The sequence below is a fragment of the Exophiala bonariae genome (genome assembly GCF_035927105.1).
Source record: "Exophiala bonariae strain CCFEE 5792 chromosome Unknown scaffold_14, whole genome shotgun sequence".
Taxonomy (NCBI): domain Eukaryota; kingdom Fungi; phylum Ascomycota; class Eurotiomycetes; order Chaetothyriales; family Herpotrichiellaceae; genus Exophiala; species Exophiala bonariae.
The window spans coordinates 283,301-301,181 of record NW_027042489.1 but is presented as its reverse complement, the minus strand read 5'-3'; the positions used below and the strand labels follow the sequence as shown (position 1 = coordinate 301,181).

Below are 17,881 nucleotides of genomic sequence, written 5' to 3'. Positions count from 1 at the left end.
AGAGATGATAGATGAACGAGCGTGAGAATTGATGACCAGGGTTCCGTCGACTCAACCGGAGACGCGCCGCGAATAAATGGAATATCTGCGCTAGAGAAATATGGGAGTAGCGTCTTGGCGGTTGTTGATGTATTTGGACTAGCTCGAAATGTTGTCATTGAAAAAGCACAAGGCTGCATCACTCTTTCAACCGAGTTCATCGTTAAATTCCCTATCCGATCTTTGAGTAGTGGTCCAGTATCGTGTGTACTCATACAAAGGAACAGGCCTCTAGATGTCATGGTGACCGGTCCCTGTGACTATTGCTCTGCGATCAACAAATAATCGTCTACTAGGTACCAAGAAGACGGTGAGTGACCGAGCAGATAGTCCAAAGCGAGATCACCACGATAGATTTGCATCATGGGTAAACCGAGATTGATCATAATCATTCGCCATGCCCAATCTGAGGGCAATCGGGACAAAACTATCCATCAAACGCTCGCAGATCACAAGGTTGGCTTGACTCCTGAAGGTCATCAACAAGCTCTGGAGGCTGGCGAAAAGCTTCGCGCTTTACTGCGTCCCGATGACACTCTGCACTTCTTCATATCTCCTTACAGGCGAACCAGAGAGACTACAGAAGGGATATTGACTGGCTTGACTTCAAATGATCCTGCACCTTCACCTTTTCAACGGTCCTATATCAAAGTCTATGAGGAACCCAGGTTGAGAGAACAGGACTTCGGCAATTTTCAACCTGGATCGGAGGAGACCGAGAGATTATGGCGGGAACGAGCCGAGTATGGCCATTTCTTCTACCGGATCCCCAACGGGGAGAGTGGTGCCGATGTTTATGACCGAGTATCTTCATTCAATGGTTCTTTATGGCGACGCTTTTCAGAAGACAACATGGCAAGCGTTGCAATTCTGGTGACGCATGGGCTATGTAGCCGTGTCTTCTTGATGGCATGGTACCACTACAGTGTGGAGTTCTTCGAAGATCTTCGGAATATCAACCACTGCGAATTTCTGGTCATGAAGCACAGCCCAAATGGGAGATACGTGTTGCAAAATCAACTACGCACGTGGTCGGACCTTAAGAGGGAAAGAGCCGCCAAGAAACAAAGTGTGTCATCCCCAACGACGGTAGAGCCCATACCTGTCAGACGCTGGGCATCTCATCGAACGGCACATGATCCATCAGGCGTCACCTTCTCGCCACGCCCAGAAAGAAAAAACACAGCTGATATGTTCAAGGACGATGTTGACATTAGGGAGGAGTCAGAAGAAGGCAGGGCCAATGGATCTCGTGGTCAGGAAAACAAGGGCAAGGAAATTCGTCGGAGTTCAAGTAAGGATAACCAGAGCTCGAGAGTTAGGTCTTCAAGTAATCTACGAAATTCGATTAGCGCCCTCGCTCTGGACACTGGAAAGAGGAATCAATCCTCTGGATTGAAATCATACTTGGGCCGAGATGGTGGTGGGTCGAGATCCGGGGCGGGCTCTCCTTTTGGATCAGGATCGGATGAGGAGAGCTTTGAGGGGACACCACAACCCGAGGCTCTCGCCACATCATTCGAGTCTGGGAAACATCAGTTCTCAACATCATTGGCACGTGCTTTACGGGGCGACTTTGATGATCCTAATCGACCACTTGCTGATGCGTTGGGCGATCAGAGTGATGCCGAAGTAGATGAAGCCGACCTTGAGATGGGAACCAAAGAACGAGAGGAGAAGGAAATGGAACAGATCATAGAGGATGAGATACGAGAGAGAAGACTCAGCACTGTGAAGTATTGACCTCAAATTGAGGCGAAGTATGCAAGTAGAATACCTAAGGTACCTAGGTAGTAGTACCTAGGTAGTAGTATACCACACAGAATTCAATGACGAAACGGTACTTCTCAGCCTTGTACTGGAATTCTCAGCCTCGTCACCCGCCAAGACATATCAACACGGCCGTCCAAGCCATTCCAAACTCACGTTGTTCTCAAAGAGACTCGACATTTCATCATATTCATATGCTCCATGAATGACTTGGACAGTTGACGAAGAACTAATGTGACGATCGACGTACCGACTGGCCCAAAATCATGGCGGACAGTCTGTATCAACTCTTGAAACCGCAACCCGAAACAGCGGCGGGCAAATCAACACCGACGGAGAGTGATGCAAAATATCTTGCTCGTCTAGTCTCACTCAAACTCTCAGACTTGACGACAACAGAACCGCAATCGCTGGCTCAGTCGACTCAGAGCAATATAGTATCAATTCAAGCACTAAGTTCTCGATCACATCGAACCACAACCACTTCATCTGACCACCTGTCCACACTCCGACAATCACTCCCACTTCTTTCCTCGTCTGTCGAGGCAATTCGTTCATTAATACCAGCGCTAGACAGCAGTGCTGTTGATTTTGCTTCATCTTATAGTAAGTCCAAAGATGACAACTTACTGCTCAAGGAGAGGAAGGACGCGGCACTCCTGACCCGCCAAGCCGACAAGGCCCAGGACATTCTCGACCTGCCCAACTTATTATCTGCCGCCATCGCTTCCGCCGGCACAGCAGGTGCGGCGGGTACCGGCGGTAGCAGTTCCAATTACACGCAGGCTCTTGACTTGCTCGCGCATATCAAAAGGTTGCAAATTCTATACCCAGACTCCAAACTCGTCAAGACTGTACTCTGCGACGCAGAAGTCGCGATGATAGACATGACGACGAATTTAATCACGAGTCTACGATCCCAGAATATTCGTATGGCCGCTGCCATTAGAACTATCGGATGGCTTAGACGTGTGGCGCCTGAGCTAGAGCTCAACAGTAAGAAGTCAGCTTCCTCCAAACCATCGTCCCTCAGCGTCCAGTCGATGGGCGTATCATCAGCGACATCAACTGCCACTCTTGGGGAAGGTCATTTTGGTGCGCTGTTTCTATGCGCCCGTCTGGCGACCTTCCTCAGCATGACAGAAGCACTATCACCACTACGCGATCTCGCAGATCAGGAGACCACGGCTCGCAACTCGAACCAGCAGCGAAGCACAAGCCAGGCCAACGGATCTTCCAGTCAGAGACCACAACCCACACGTCAAGGCTCTTCCGGGATCGGCAATTCCTACAATCCGGCTCTACAAGGCCAGCAGACGGAACGATATCTCAAACGCTACATCGAGATCTTCCGTGAGCAGTCCTTCGCGACCATCAGCATGTATCGCAACATCTTCCCCACCGAGGACGAAGAGAAAGGCAGTCCCGCGACAACACCACAGCCATCACCATCGTTGAGTGAATCACTCGCTCTTCCCTCGGCGCTCCAGTCCTTCCCACTCCACCTAGTCTCGCTCTTCACCGAAACACTTGCGGAATACCTGCCCAACGTGACAGACCCAACCGCTCGCGAATCGCTACTAATGCAGGTTCTCTACGCGGCGAACAGCCTCGGCCGCTTAGGCGCAGACTTCAGCCTTGTCATTGCCTTGCTCGCAAACGATGAGGTCGATGAAGGCGATGACGAGGATGACGACGTGGCCGACGACCCTCAAACCGCCGCGGCGGACGACAGCGCCCGGGATGATTCTCAAGCGACCGCCAGCGCTGAAGCACCGACCGAAGATACCACATCCTCGGGCCCTAAGAACGCGACTCCGCAAGCAGAGGCCATTCCAGCCGCGCCAGCCAAGGAGGCCGAATGGGTTGCCATCATCAAGAAGCACCGCGTCCAGGCCGCTCGACTGGAAGCGCTAGCGGCAGGACAGGACCGCGCGGTCGGCCATGGCGGCATTCAGAGCCGTGAGATGGGAAATGTCCTGCCTGTGCGCTAGGTGCGTGTTGGAGATGATGAGTTAATGATGTCTTGCATGTCGTGGGGCTGGGGGTTCTGCATGGTATCGCGGCGTGGATAGAGTTGTGCTGAAAGAGGGTAGATCGAAGTGCAGGACTCGCAATGCTAGCGGCGTGATACACTCTTAAAGCAAATGCAATTATGTCACACGGCGTTGATGACACCATGGAATACAAGCGTTGACCTCATTGTTGAAACATGTTGCTGCCTAGGTATGTATCTAGGTCCTAGCTCCCAAACCAATTATTCAAATAAGACTGGCGCTCCCTTCATTCTGATCCCCTGGACCAACGCAAGCATTGCCCGCTTCCTCGGTAGCCGTGTTTGAGATGACGAAATTCTTAGCACATACAAAATGCCAATTCCGCTCCTGTGGGCACGAACAAACAAACTGGTCCAAATGCGCTTGTCCCCGGTGCATTCGCACTTTTTGGTTCTTGGCGATAATGTCCATCGCCTGCACTCAGAATCTCCAGCTTAAAAGCCAAACTTGCGCTTCTTGATCCGTGGAATGAGACCCACAAGCACCAACAGACTAGACACAACCACTGCCCACGGCTTGATGTGTAACGCATTGTGGTTGAATCCTGTGTCAGTTGCAAGTCCTATGACGACTAGGAAGAGAACCGTCAGGACATAGCCCGACGCTCTGCATGACATATTAGCAAGGGTGGCTTCAATGATCATCCTTGGTCATACCTATGGTACTTGTAGAAGGACTTGGCCTTGTCGACAGAACCAAAGATTAGATTGGGCAGGAAAAACTGCGCCAATCCAAAGAGCCACTGAACGAAGATCAAGATGTATGCCACCAGTGCCACCTTTCCATGGGTACTTTGGAAGCGAGTTTCCGGGTGTGAAGCTTTATTCATCTCAATAACAACCAAGCCAGCAATGAGTGCTACGTAGTCCACGTTAGCCGTCACCATTCAGAATAGATCATTTCTTCCATCACATACCAGCAACACCCAACGTATTCAAAATGGAATGTACATATGTTCCATTGATTTTGTCTTTCTGCGCAGCTGTAGGCTGCAGGACGAGAGTGCCTTGCACAAGCAGGAGGACGGCCGCAGAATTGAGGAGAGGGTGGTACGAGAAGAAAATGAAGTTGGCCTGGAATACGGATGCCCACACAAGTGCTGTGAGGATCCAAATACCGGCTTGTGCGAGGACGGCTAATGGAGAGTCAGTCGCAGTAACAGCAGACCAAGGGTCCGTCGTATGGAGGCTCACCTGTTCCGATCACGAAATTCCACTGTAAACCCTGGTCTGGCCGCTGTGTTGCATCTCCTCGACGACCGAGGAGAGGTTCTTCCTCGTCTAGGAGGGGATTGTGCTCCGGGACGCCAGTTGCTGAAGCCATAGCTCTGTACTACAAGTCTGACCCGGGTCTGGGTAATGACGAAGAGGGGTCTAGATAATAGAGAGGGAGGAGAAGGTCTAAAGAAATTAGTCTGTCGACTTACCTGGGACTTCCTACTCAAATAGCGGTCATGGGTGCCCATTAAATTATGCCATTAAGACGGTAGATGAGCCCACCATGCGGTGTTCGTCGATGCGGAGATTATGCACTAAACCTGCCTTTTTGTTGTTGCAGCTGACCAATTCAAGCCTCCGATTGGGTTGTCCGGGGTCCATTACAGGCATGTCTTTCTCTTTTGGTGGCCCGGGGCGAGTTCGCAGAGGCGGATGACGCCACTGTAATGCTTGAGATCGCCCGAAGCCCCCCTGGGCAGGAACCTTTAACTAACGAGGACTGGTTGCCATGGACTGAGCTCTGGGGTATGCTGGGAGACGCAAGGCATTCAGCGGTTGAACATTTATCCTTCCAATCATTTATTGAACTATATATAACAAGTTGGGCATACTCATCTTAGACCCTGATACGCCTCTCAAATCTAACCAGGCACATAGCTAAGAATGCTATTGCAGCAACCACCGATATTGAATCGTAGGGCAAGCCGAGCCAGGCACCTCCGCCCTTCGCTAGACCCAAGTTGAAGAATGCTGCACTGATAGGGAAAGCCACCATGGCACTCAGGGTCTCAACGACAGCGAGCACAGCGAAGACACTCCCCTTGTCTGCTCCTTCCACCAGTGCCGACGCAAGTGCACGCGTTGTCGCGGGGAAACCTGTCGCGAGCGTCTCAATCAAAAGGCCAATGATCATGATCGGAGCAGTCGGGGCGAGCCCAATAACTGCATAAGCGAACACGAGAGTAAGAAGTGATGCCCTTGATAGCACAACATTCTTCTGAATGATGCTCCATGAGCATCGTTTGTCGATTTGGTGAGAAATCATAGGTAGGAGCGTAAAAAGCATGATAGCCGCTGCAGCTGCTTGTATCGCATACACCAGTGTTGCATCTGCCAGTGTCCAATGATATCGGTCACTGACATATCTCTGAGTGAGGTCGCCCAGGGCATAGCATACCACCCGGAAGGGGTAGGTCAAGGCCACAAAAATTAACCTGTAGTCACTCCATATCTTCATGACGTCTCTTAATGACTCTCGAGTATCCTTCCAGGAAAACTTGGGTATCTTGCTTCTCAGAGTTCGTGGCTGAGTCCATTCCTGCCCGTCTCGCTCGCTGTCATGGCTTTCAAGCATAACTCGTGAGGGCAGAGTCTCTGGAATGGAAAACATGAGAAGACATGTCGCAAGAATGAATGCGAGTCCGGTGTATATTGCAAGCCAAGGGTCAAAACGCATCAGGGTCGCAGCGATGATTGGCCCGATGACCTTTCCAAAGTAGCCCATAGAAGTTACTCGGAAGAAGGCAACAGTCCTAGGAATTCCTGTCAGCCTCCTACCAAACACCATCGCCAATTTAAACTTACAGGCCTTCTGCAGTACTGATATCGGTCAATACGCACTAAAGAGTTATTAGCCACTTGTCACCCATGAGCTGATAGACCCATGAACTCACCACCAAGATCAACTCGGCGCCCGCGGAGCCCCCACCGAAGAAGCTGAAAATAGAGCTCAACCAAATGGCTTTTAGCGGAACAGCTCCCTCAAACCACATAATAGCCATAGTCCAGAGCTGGGCGAGGAACAGGCTCGTGAGTGTGGCGATGCCGAAGATACGACGGCCGTAGATATCTGTGAGTTTACCAACGGGAATGCTCACGATCAAGGCGGGAGCGGCGCCGAAAAATTCCGCCCATCCTTTGAGGGTCGATAGCTGCTGCTGGACCTGGGGTATCTTGCAAAGGGACTCCGGTATCTGGCTTTGAAAGGTTACTCGATCGGTCGGGTGCTTGTCGTACCACTCATTGCAATAGATTCTCTCGAGTATTTGCACCTGGGCTGGACCTAGGACTTGAAACCCGAGATTGATCAGGAACACCACCGCGTATAGCTTCAGGAAAACTCGTGTGTAATCTGGCTTTGATTGTTCTGCGATCTCAGGGGCACGACCCACAAGTAACTCTTCGGTTTCTGGTGATGGCTGTTCAACTTGATCGGCACTCGACTCTACGTCGATGGTATCTTTTGCCATGATGAGAAGGCTTGATAGCTCTGAATGCCACAAATCTCAACAAAAGGACGAGAACTCTGGGGTCATATTCCCAAGCGATATTAATAAGTATATAGGTGAAACACTCTAGGTGGGAGTCCTAATTCTGAATCTTGGGGGCTAACTGGAGGGAAACGTTGCAGCCTGGTGCGACAACGAGCGTTGGGTTTCCGCCCTGCCAGAAACGTCACCCTTGTTTCGCGCCATCATTACCCATCTCAAATGTAGCTAAAGCTCACGAGCTCGAGCCTAAGACGCCGTTCAATAGTACTATTCAAGCAGTAAGCAACATTATTCGTTGCAATGATAATACTAAAGAGATACAGCTCCACAGCTTTATCTCGTTTCAAGGTAAGAGTCCGACGGCCATTTAACCGTGTCAAATCTGGATAGGCCAAGGAGTAGATTTGACGTCATTGTTGACGATATCCTCTAACTGGGATTCTCCTCCATCTAGGCACCATGATAAAAACCAATCAATTTCGAAAAGGTATGGGCACGATGGCATCTTGGAGTCCTTTTATTGCGATATCTACGGAAGAATCGGCATGATATCCAGCTAGATTCATGCTCCAGAAACAAGTGGTGTACGGCAACAACGCCCAATACCGTAGGGAAGTTATCGTGGCGATTGGATGTGAGGAGTGAAACCAGAGGTGGTTAACAGTCCTCGCCGCTGATGATCATGTTTCATTTTCAGTACAAGTTACTCTGTGCGAAGACGATGCGCCCTGAGTTAACCTGAACAATAGTGTCTTTCGTAAACCGAAGAAGCTAAACTATCCAGCCATCCAACTGTATGCTAATCTTGTTGGTCTCGCACTCCGTCCAGCATAAATCGAACCCACCGCATAGCTCAAGTACATCATGAAGTATCATGTTTCAGCCCCAGCAAGTCGAGAGACACTTTCCACAATTTGCCCTCCTTCGCTTCATCATACGCCCAAGCCGCATAACCATCTCCCCACTGCCCATCGCTCTCAGTCCAAGCCTTGGCAATCTGACAGGACTCTAGATACTTTCCTCCTTGATTATTAAATAAGGGTGCGACAGCGGCCCAGACGGTGGTTGCGGCGCCCTGGGCAGGGCTCTTGAAATATTCTTGAAGGCCCTCAAACATGCTCTGATCCTCCATATGTCGTTGGAGGTCGGTCCAGATCGCACCAGGATTGACAGAGGTCGCATGAAGACCTTTAGTTCCATATCGGCGATCAATCTCGTTGGCGGTCCAGACCGGTGCGGTCTTGCTCTGGCCGTAGGCAATCCACTCGTTGTAGATGCCTTCGAGGTTGATGTTGTCGAAGTTGACCTCCGCGATGCGGTGGGCCACACTGGAAAGGAAGATTGCTCGCGAACTGGAGGACGACGTGGCGGAAGACAAAAGTGTCGGTTGCAGGAGGTAAAAGAGCAGAAAGTGGGCAAGGTGGTTGGTGCCTAGCTGCGTCTCAAAGCCATCCTTGGTGCGGCCTTCTGGGCACGCCATAACTCCTGCATTGGCGATGAATATGTTGAGTGTCTTTGATCGAGACAGAAAACTCTTAGCACAAGCTCGCACGCTTTCCAATGAGTTGAGGTCGAGCTCTAGGAAATGCACTCGGTCGGACTCGACGAGCTCGGGAAGTGCGTTCTGGGCTTTGTTGAGATCTCGAGCAGCGAGGTATAGTTGTGCGCCTGTTGCGAAAAGGCCTCGTGTGGTCTCGACACCGATCCCTGACGATACGCCAGTGATCAGAATGACCTTGTCTGAAAGTTTACCCTCGAGGTCTTCGTCTTGAATTATCTGCAGAGCTGTTGGACGAGCATCTCCTGGACCCTTTGGTGATACATGTACTGCTGCATACTTGCTGGCCATATGGTGAATAACTTAGGGCAGAAGGGCTTGTCGGTTGAGAAGGTGGAGATGGAGAATGAAGTACTTGCAGACTTTTGAGCGGATGAATGTTGTGATGGCTTGTGGCGACTTGTACGGGCGGTGCCCAATCCTTTTATACCAGTAGTAGTAATAGGTGCCGAGTACACTTCAAACAATACCAGAGACCTGCACCAGCATGTTTGTCATGTCTCTCAATAGACTACTTCAATATCTCCGCATCGTTAATGCCGGTGCGGGTCAGTAGATGGCTAGCTCCATTATCTGCATTCGTGCGTACCGTAAGGCGTGAAACCCCTGTCACGGTCGAAGCACAAATAACGCTAGATGTAGCTCGCGGCCGCCCGTTCACGAAGTGCATCAGTCGAACGGCGAAAATTGTAGTGTGTTGAAAAGATAGGTCGATTACTAGATAGCGCAATTCCTTACATTTCTATCTTTTAAGAAGTAATTAATCTATGTTCATTAAATCTCATAGAAAGATCTTTTCTTCATGATACTAATGCTAAATAGACTAGTCTTAGATAGAAATACACGTTAAAGTAGCTTGAAATGGTCTCGAACATCTGCACTGTGTAACGTCATAGAACGTGGAGATCTGAGCCATCTTGGCATATGCAGGTGTAAGCAACTCGCGTTTACTCCAACGTCTAACTTGCTCAGCCACTGCACCAGATCTTCCTTCATATCTAGTATTTTTGTTACACGATGACCAAGAGTACGAAGTATTTAGCTGGACAAATAGCATCCAAATCATGCAAGTGTCATCAGGTCGCTTTCGAGACAATAAGTCAGAAGGTCTCGGCGCATCAATAGCATCTGCTGTCCGGATTTAAGTTTTTGCTCATAACGACGATGGCAGAAGGGGAGCTTATTGCCGTAGAGGCAATGACTCTACAACGAATGCCCCAGCAGCCCGCAATCATCGGCTCCATAGACGATTGGACTGGGATCAATAACTCCGTGGATAGAAGGAAAGTGCAGAACCGTCTCAATCAAAGAGCCTACAGTGGGTACATTGTTCTTACTCGGAGCCGAAACTATCTAAACTACTCCTGCAGGGAGGCGAAAGCGCAGTGACAATTTGAATACACAGGTTGCTTCAGGCAATCCACAAGCCAAGTCACAGACCATGTCTATATGGCAGGTATTCTATACGGCGCTTGGGTCTCAAACACCCCACCCGCCTGATCGCACCAAGCTGATAGCTGTGGCCGACCGGGCGCCTTTCGGCCACCATGACATCGAGCGGACGATGTCTGATTTTAAGGATTGGATGCAAACACGATCGATGGGTTCTCCTAGCACCGATAACCTGTTTGTACTAGTGAAATTCAATGTCTTTAGGGCACTGGTTAGCAACTGCAAAGATTTGGGTATCGCGGTTCAGGACACCTTGGTTGACGACAGTTTCTCCCCATTTCCCAACTCTTCTAATTCATCACTGGATCTGATACATGTTCCCAATGCTCTGTGGCCGACAAACCTCCAGAAACAGATCCCTCACCATCCCTGGATCGACACTCTACCAATCTCCAAGATGAGGGATAATCTCTTAGAGGCAGATGAGGCATATGACGGAGATAGCCTTTGTACTGCCCTGGTCGGGCATGGTAATGATGCTACTACTGACACGGGAATGATAATCTGGGGTGAACCATGGGATCCTGACGGCTGGGAGGTGACAAAGCCATTTCTGCAGCACTGGGGCTGGGTCCTCAAAGGATGCCATGAACTAGCAGCTGCAACCAACTCGTGGCGTCAGCGGCGTGGCGAGAGGCCGTTGGATTTTGAAGGCTACGTGTAGAGAATGAAAAATACGTAGAGAGGAATATCCGAACACTTGCAGGTTCGTCCGTTTGGGCAGCGCATGCAAGAGTACGGAGTAGGGAGTCCTACCTCAGATGTCCAATTGTTCAGATATGCTAGGCAGGCAACTAGTGTTCCAAAGCTCGCCCTTGTATAGACTGGGTGGACGATTGGTATGCATTCCTGGTAATTCGAGTCTTCGAGGCTGGGTTCCACGTGTTGACGATGTCTGCGTCATAGCCAAATGCAAATACTCGGACGTCTGTACCTGGGAAACATTAATGACTACCACCTGCTTGAGCCTGTCAACACCGACGTCTCATACAACAGTCGCTTGCAACAACTCAGTTCAGGAGCATTCATGGGGAGAGATTTGCTGGGGACCCTTTACAAGACGATGGTCAGACGTGATGAGAAAGGGCAGTTCGAAGAACATCAAAACTGGTTAGGGGAGCTAGGAATATTCCAGGAACAGTTCGGCAAGATGGTATTGAAAGGGAAACGGATCAAGCCAGCTTTATTGGGTTATACTTGGTGTGAAATAGTCGAACGCGAGTACACTTAATGTGGAATATCAGGAAGTCAAGTACCATTCACCAAGGTCTTCCGAAGCATTTTTTCCCGCATACTCTGGATGGAGAGTGTAGCAGACCTCGACTGGCTAATTGATGCTTATGCAGGTCTGAAGGCGCGCCCCGGCGCCTCAGAGAGTATTGAACATCTGGTTTGCTGCTGCTCACATATGGAATGTATCGGCAGCTCGCCGCTCTTGGTGAGTTCGCAATTTCCAACAAGGTCATTATACTAAGCTCGTCACAGGTTTCGTGCTGCTTATTGCACAGTCTTTGAGAACGAGCCATTGTTCGATCTATTTGGCTAGATGGATGTTGTGGAAGCCTCGCTTGTGGCCATGGCCCATGGAATCACCTTGAGCAGTTCCAGTAGCTGAAGTCATCACACGCCTCTGCAAGCCAGTCTTCGATTCTCATATAGCACTGATCGACTCGATGTCCAGTCCCTGTCAAGTTATTAAGAACTTGGGAATCGGCTCTTCAGCTCCTTGCCGGCCGGAAGATAAGCTCCCAGCTTTTCAAGAAAAATGGGCCTTCAAAGACCACGGGCGCTTGTCACTATCATAGTGCGCGTGCTGGGTAGAGAGATCATGTTCTTTCGCGCTAAAGTCATGTCGGTCGGGATTCGTGTATAACAAGCCAGTCCTCGAAGAAAGACGGTGAAAGCATGGCACCAGCAATATAGGTTAGGCATGAAGCAAACTCCTGCTGGTGCAAGTGGCGAGGTCACAAAGAGGCTGCTTGTGGATTCGGATGGACAGCAAACTCATTGTCTAAGCTCAACATTCGCAGTTTAAGCGATGTAGGCCGGATCTCCGTCAGTACAATGAACGCTTTAGCTGATATGTGCGGTCTCGAGCGGTGTGGACTGTGGCGTGCATGCGAGCCTTTGAGGGAGTGTCTTATCGTGGATGACCCATGAAATGCACAGACCGATGAAGCATTGGCCAATTATAAACGCCCCTCACGGTCCCCCAGAGAACCCGGCGGGGCACGGCTCAGCTCCTGGCTCAAACAGCGACTCCAGGCAATATTTGTATAGCCAGCTGAGAACCTAGTGTGGCTATTCCTCAGCTTCCTCCGAATAATTCCATGAAGGGGGTTATGATCTCCAAGAGTTCGACACAACCGTGCTGGATACTATTTCCTTGCCAAGCGGCATGCCTCCTTTCGCTGATTTGTGTAAGGCTAGTCGCTATGCACCCTACTAAGAGACGCTGTTGAGAATAGGACACGGATGAAATAGTGACAATTATCACAACAATATGGTCGGCCAAAGAAATAATGCTGAAATACTCCATACGCCATGCTATTCAAGAGGTCAAATAGCTATGATCTTCAGAATCTGCCTATAGCGTGGACCGATTGAGTTTGGGAGGTTTAGAGCCTGATGGTGACTGAGTCGAAGATTTGGATTGAGTTGACTGAAGATCGGCCCGACGGTTTGGGGGAGAACTTTTACCCCTGACTGGCGACGATTTGGGGGTCCAAACCTTCATATCTTGTCCTCACTTTCCTTGCTCATGAACTGGACTCCAGACGATACGCAATCTTGTCGATCATTCAAAATGATATCTCGTTCCGATCCTGCATAGAAGAGCACACTACGCATAAGACACCACCAGGTATGATGTTACACCACATGTAGCGTTGAAAACAGTACGTCAATCGGTGTACGACATAATGCACAGATGCTCAGGTTTGTGTTCGGTCTACCAAGATGTCCTGATCTCAAACTTGACTTTAGGTCTATCGAAACCGACAAGAACTTGAGAAGCCATAGCTGCAAGCGAATTCGGCCCGCGTAGGACAGCGCAATATGTGAGCGCCCTAAACAGGGCGAAGTTGTACGAAGGTTGTCCAGCTCAAGAATTCCCGCAAACTAGAGATTTCTCGCGTATTTATTAGGTTTGCCCTCTTCTCCAACTTCGATAATAAATGAGCAGTTTATTCGGAGTTGAGGACGTGTTCGTGCCAATCTATTGGAGGATGTCTCAAACTTTGACGCGCAAGTTTGAATGGTCGGGCCACCCGGGACGGTCCCTGCGTCTGTAATCAGGGTGTTTTATGCCCGAGACCGTGATGACGTCCGAGTCGTCTATCGACGCTCGGATATAACATTCCGGTACCGGGATACATTGACTGCATATATCAGTGTGTACAAGACCTGTTTACGCTAGACGGAATATTCCTGGCTTCGAAGTTTCACCAAATTACGAGGATAAGATGGCAACTGGCGATATTGAGAACGCCCGCCGCGGAACAGATATGTCCCAATCGCTCGAACGAGAAACGACAAGCTCAGAATATGGAGACCTAGGTCCGCCTTCGATCTCAGATGTTGAAACAGTGAGGGAAAAGCCACCCGAGCAGCGAGCCTCTTCAGCAACCGGCAACTCGTTCAGTCTCCGACGTACAGTAACACGGAGGGAAACCGTCCTGTCTCGCATCAGGTCGAGAGCGCCGATCGGAAATTTCACTCACCCATTACAACATGAGAAAACGGCCGCAGACCTGGTGGTTGATTTTGACGGTCCGGATGATCCATACCGACCGTTGAACTGGGCGATGAAGAAAAAGATCATCACAACCGCACTGTATGGATTCACTACCATGTCTGCTAGCTGGGCGAGTAGCTCCTACAGTGCTGGAACGCAGCAAGTTGCAGAGGACTTCCATGTCGGCACTCAGGTCGCCACGTTGGGAACCACCCTGTTTCTCTTTGGTTTCGGTATTGGGCCTTTACTGTGGGCGCCTCTTTCGGAAGTGTATGGGCGGAAGAATGCTGTGCTTCCGCCAATGTTTGTTGCGGCTTGTTTTGCTTTTGCGACTGCCGTTTCGAAGGATATCCAGTCTGTTATGATTACCAGGTTCTGGGCTGGGTTCTTTGCATCTGCACCTGTGACCAATACAGGTGGAGTGATTGGCGACCTGTTCCCGTCAACTCAAAGAGGTTTTGCCATCGCTTCGTATGCCATGGCGGTAGTGCTCGGTCCAGTATTTGGGCCGATAGTCTCGGCTGCACTGGTTGTGCAACCATCTCTTCGCTGGCGTTGGACAGAGTACCTGACTGGCATTCTCCAATTGTTTGTCCTGGCCTTGGATGTGATATTCCTGGATGAGTCGTACCCCCCGCGTCTTTTGGTGTACAAAGCCAGACGTCTCCGAATTCAGGGTGGCAACTGGGCGTTACATGCCAAATTCGAGGAATGGGATGTGTCGCTCAAAGAGCTCGCTAGCAAATTTCTTGTCCGCCCAATTCAGCTGTTGGTGACACCCATATGCGGACTCATTGCCCTGTATGCGAGCTTTTGCTATGGAATCCTGTACATGCAGCTTGGTGAGTCCAAAGGAATGGTGTATATCTCGTTCAGATCTCGCTAACACGCGGCATAGGGGCAATTCCCATAATCTTTGCAGAGCATCGTGGGTGGGGCCAGGTCGTTTCGGTGCTTCCATTCCTAGCAATCCTCGTGGGAACAGTCCTCGGCGCCGCGATCAATGTTTACAACCAGTTCCGATACAATCGAATAGTGAAGACCTCGGGTAAGAATGTGGTTCCCGAAGCTCGCTTACCGCCCATGGCTTTTGGTTCCATTATGTTCGCTGCTGGCATGTTTACCACTGGCTGGACGGCAGATCCAAGGTAAGTCATCTTTGAACTCGTGGGATGAGTGAAGACTAACATGGTATTGACAGATATCCCTGGATTGCTCCAGTGATTGGTCTCGCCATGACTGGTCTTGGATTCTTCACCATTTTTCAAGCTGCAATAAACTACCTCGTTGATACATTTCACAAGTATGCCGCCAGCGCCGTGGCAGCGAATAGTGAGTCTTTCCCCTTTCGTTCCGAAAAGTCGTTGGTATCTGACGGGAAGACAGCGTTTCTCCGCAGTTGCTTTGCAGGTGCATTCCCCTTGGTCGTGGGTCCCTTGTATCACAATGTGGGAATTCCTTGGGGAACAAGCATCTTTGCATTCTTTTCATTGGCTTTGATTCCTGTTCCGTTCTTTTTCATGGCGTTTGGGGAACGGATCAGAGCCAGAAGCGCGTGGAGCAGAATTTAATTCATTCAGTGATGTTTGCAGATTTCTCCAACATGTAATTTTAATTTGAAGTGATCGGTTGATCAGTCGACGCCAAATTCTATCTCAGTTTCCCTGAACTCCTTCACGAACTCCCAGATATCTTATCCCATCTTAGCCTCAACCTTTCGGGGTGGTTCATCCTCATCGCCAATGCCATATCAGAGTCTGCAAGCACTTGCATGGTTCGTTCCCTTGCAAAGGCCTCCGTCTCACCATTGTATGTATCCACAATGGGCGTGACACGATACTGATGAAAGAGCACGGCAATTGCAGCGACAAATTCGACCTGGCTGAATTTCTTGCCGGGACAGACACGAGGTCCAGCTGCCCAAGGGATATATGCTTTATCCACAGGCGCAATGGGAGTGTCTGCACTCTCAGGCTTAGTTTGGGCAGTATGTTTCGGGTTTTCAGTTTGAGTTTGCAACCAGCGACCTGGGCGCCAGGCAAGTGCGTCCGAGCTCCAAATTTCTCGATCAACTTGCACAGCCGCATTGTTGATGAAGACTGCTGTGTTCGGTGGAATCGTATGTGATGAGGCTCCTAACTTCAAAACTTGATATGAGGAACCAGTATGCCGCGGGATTCCGTTCAGAGGGGCATACAAACGGAGTGTTTCGTACTATTTTGAGGCATAAGTTAGTGAGGATCAAATTACATAATGGCGATCAGCGGCCATCATGCATGTCGGATATGCTCCAAAGTCCCGGGACATACTCACCATGATAGCATGGCACCGCTTTAATTGCTGGAAGGCATCGTGGTACTGGTCTTTGTTGACTGACCCATTGCCAAACACTTGATTCAGCTCTGGTTGTAACCAATCTTGCCATTCTGGATGGCACGCTAGTAAGCCGATAGCATACGCAAGAGCACCTGCCGTCGTCTCATGCCCTGCAACATTGTAGATGAATAGATTTCCCCAGATTTCACTATCTGTTAGGCTTGCACGAAGTGACGGCGCTTTACTTGCATCAACTGTAGCTTTTGCTGCGGCAAATTCTCTTGCAGCGTCGTCCGAAGCGCGGATGATGCTCGACATTAAGTTGGCGGTAGATGCGCCCTCGCCTTTTCGATGCTGATTACGCTCCTGCGTTACCATTTCGGACATATAAGACCTGAACTCGTTCACTGCCGTGAGAACGTCTCGGGCCTTTTGAGGGAGGATGAAAGAAGGTAGCCCTCCAGCAGACGCAATAAAGTACGTGATGAAGATATTGTCCATTACTGTTCGCAATGCGTCGCGGTAGCTGACAGTGTGCCCATGCGAAGGTACCTTCAAAGAGCTGTCGAAATCGTAGCTTATTCCAAAGCCCGCACCAGTAAGGACGTGTAGTGCGAACAAACTCGTATCCTCCGTCGTGCTAGTAACTTCGTTGCCGCGCGTAGATACCCAGGTGTGCAACATTTGTCTAGCTTGCTTCACGGCTTCGCTCCATACCAGGCTGCTGTTCCGCTCGTTGAAAGCTGCAGTCGTGATCTTTCGCTGACGCTTCCACGCGTCACCTTCGGCTGTACCAACACTGGGGCCGAATGTGTTGAGAGGGTCGTTGAATGCTGGATTTTTAGGCCATTCTCGATAGCGCTTGAAAAGATCATCACAGGCGTCAGCGCCTCCGACGATGAGTTGATTCTCTCCAGGTGTCACGATGATGAAAGCCGGGCCATGAAGTGTGTGAAGGTAGTTCTTGTCGCGCCATGCCCATCCAAGATAGTTATACCGAGTGGATTGACTCAATACACCTGGTAGGCGTGATAGAAGTGGATTCAAGTACGGGCGAGAAAGAATCCAGAGAGGGTTGAATGGATTGACTGGACTAATGAGAATGGGTAAATCTGCGCCTTGGGCAAGCCGATAGTTGCGATAAAGAGCCACCATGGTCCATATGGGATATCCGAATACCGCCAACACACCGATGACAACCCACAACGACATTTTGGCGGCAGCCTGAGGAACTGTGACGATGTTCTGCTTGAGAAAATCGTGTATAGCAATAGCCCAAATGCTGGCATCTTTATATTCCTCCTGCAACCGGTGGTAGTCCACTTACAATGTCCTGGTGCAAGAAAGCCCACTTCCGGCGCAGAGTTCAGCTACCATTTCCACGTTGCATTCTCGCGACATGTTGTAGGTTTGGGATGTATTCCGTCTCAAATTACAAATATCATTGAGCCCAGGTCCCATCCGAG

At 50.0% G+C, this 17,881-nt stretch overlaps 8 protein-coding genes across 8 annotated transcripts; 4 read left to right on the top strand and 4 right to left on the bottom strand.

Moving 5' to 3' along the window:
* Window positions 1-402: 402 nt before the first annotated feature.
* Window positions 403-1,782, top strand: LTR84_002766 (uncharacterized protein; the record flags this gene model as incomplete). Its single annotated transcript, XM_064846366.1, has 1 exon — window positions 403-1,782. The coding sequence occupies one exon, from the start codon at window positions 403-405 to the stop codon at window positions 1,780-1,782; it is 1,380 nt and encodes a 459-aa protein (XP_064705976.1).
* A 293-nt stretch (window positions 1,783-2,075) lies between these two features.
* Window positions 2,076-3,803, top strand: LTR84_002765 (uncharacterized protein; the record flags this gene model as incomplete). The annotated part of the gene is made up of 1 exon (XM_064846365.1): window positions 2,076-3,803. One exon carries the CDS (start codon window positions 2,076-2,078, stop codon window positions 3,801-3,803), a length of 1,728 nt encoding a protein of 575 aa, XP_064705975.1.
* Window positions 3,804-4,300: 497 nt separating this feature from the next.
* Window positions 4,301-5,189, bottom strand: LTR84_002764 (uncharacterized protein; the record flags this gene model as incomplete). The annotated part of the gene is made up of 4 exons (XM_064846364.1): window positions 4,301-4,472; window positions 4,523-4,724; window positions 4,783-5,001; window positions 5,060-5,189. The coding sequence occupies 4 exons, from the start codon at window positions 5,187-5,189 to the stop codon at window positions 4,301-4,303; spliced, it is 723 nt and encodes a 240-aa protein (XP_064705974.1).
* Window positions 5,190-5,699: 510 nt separating this feature from the next.
* Window positions 5,700-7,332, bottom strand: LTR84_002763 (uncharacterized protein; the record flags this gene model as incomplete). The annotated part of the gene is made up of 3 exons (XM_064846363.1): window positions 5,700-6,615; window positions 6,668-6,702; window positions 6,757-7,332. 3 exons carry the CDS (start codon window positions 7,330-7,332, stop codon window positions 5,700-5,702), a joined length of 1,527 nt encoding a protein of 508 aa, XP_064705973.1.
* An 883-nt stretch (window positions 7,333-8,215) lies between these two features.
* LTR84_002762 (uncharacterized protein) lies at window positions 8,216-9,202 on the bottom strand (the record flags this gene model as incomplete). Its single annotated transcript, XM_064846362.1, has 1 exon — window positions 8,216-9,202. One exon carries the CDS (start codon window positions 9,200-9,202, stop codon window positions 8,216-8,218), a length of 987 nt encoding a protein of 328 aa, XP_064705972.1.
* Window positions 9,203-10,075: 873 nt separating this feature from the next.
* On the top strand, window positions 10,076-11,027 carry LTR84_002761 (uncharacterized protein; the record flags this gene model as incomplete). Its single annotated transcript, XM_064846361.1, has 2 exons — window positions 10,076-10,229; window positions 10,282-11,027. The coding sequence occupies 2 exons, from the start codon at window positions 10,076-10,078 to the stop codon at window positions 11,025-11,027; spliced, it is 900 nt and encodes a 299-aa protein (XP_064705971.1).
* Window positions 11,028-13,827: 2,800 nt separating this feature from the next.
* LTR84_002760 (uncharacterized protein) lies at window positions 13,828-15,708 on the top strand (the record flags this gene model as incomplete). The annotated part of the gene is made up of 4 exons (XM_064846360.1): window positions 13,828-14,941; window positions 14,998-15,247; window positions 15,301-15,431; window positions 15,692-15,708. The coding sequence occupies 4 exons, from the start codon at window positions 13,828-13,830 to the stop codon at window positions 15,706-15,708; spliced, it is 1,512 nt and encodes a 503-aa protein (XP_064705970.1).
* Window positions 15,709-15,773: 65 nt separating this feature from the next.
* LTR84_002759 (uncharacterized protein) lies at window positions 15,774-17,627 on the bottom strand (the record flags this gene model as incomplete). Its single annotated transcript, XM_064846359.1, has 2 exons — window positions 15,774-16,313; window positions 16,413-17,627. 2 exons carry the CDS (start codon window positions 17,625-17,627, stop codon window positions 15,774-15,776), a joined length of 1,755 nt encoding a protein of 584 aa, XP_064705969.1.
* Between the last annotated feature and the right edge of the window lie 254 nt (window positions 17,628-17,881).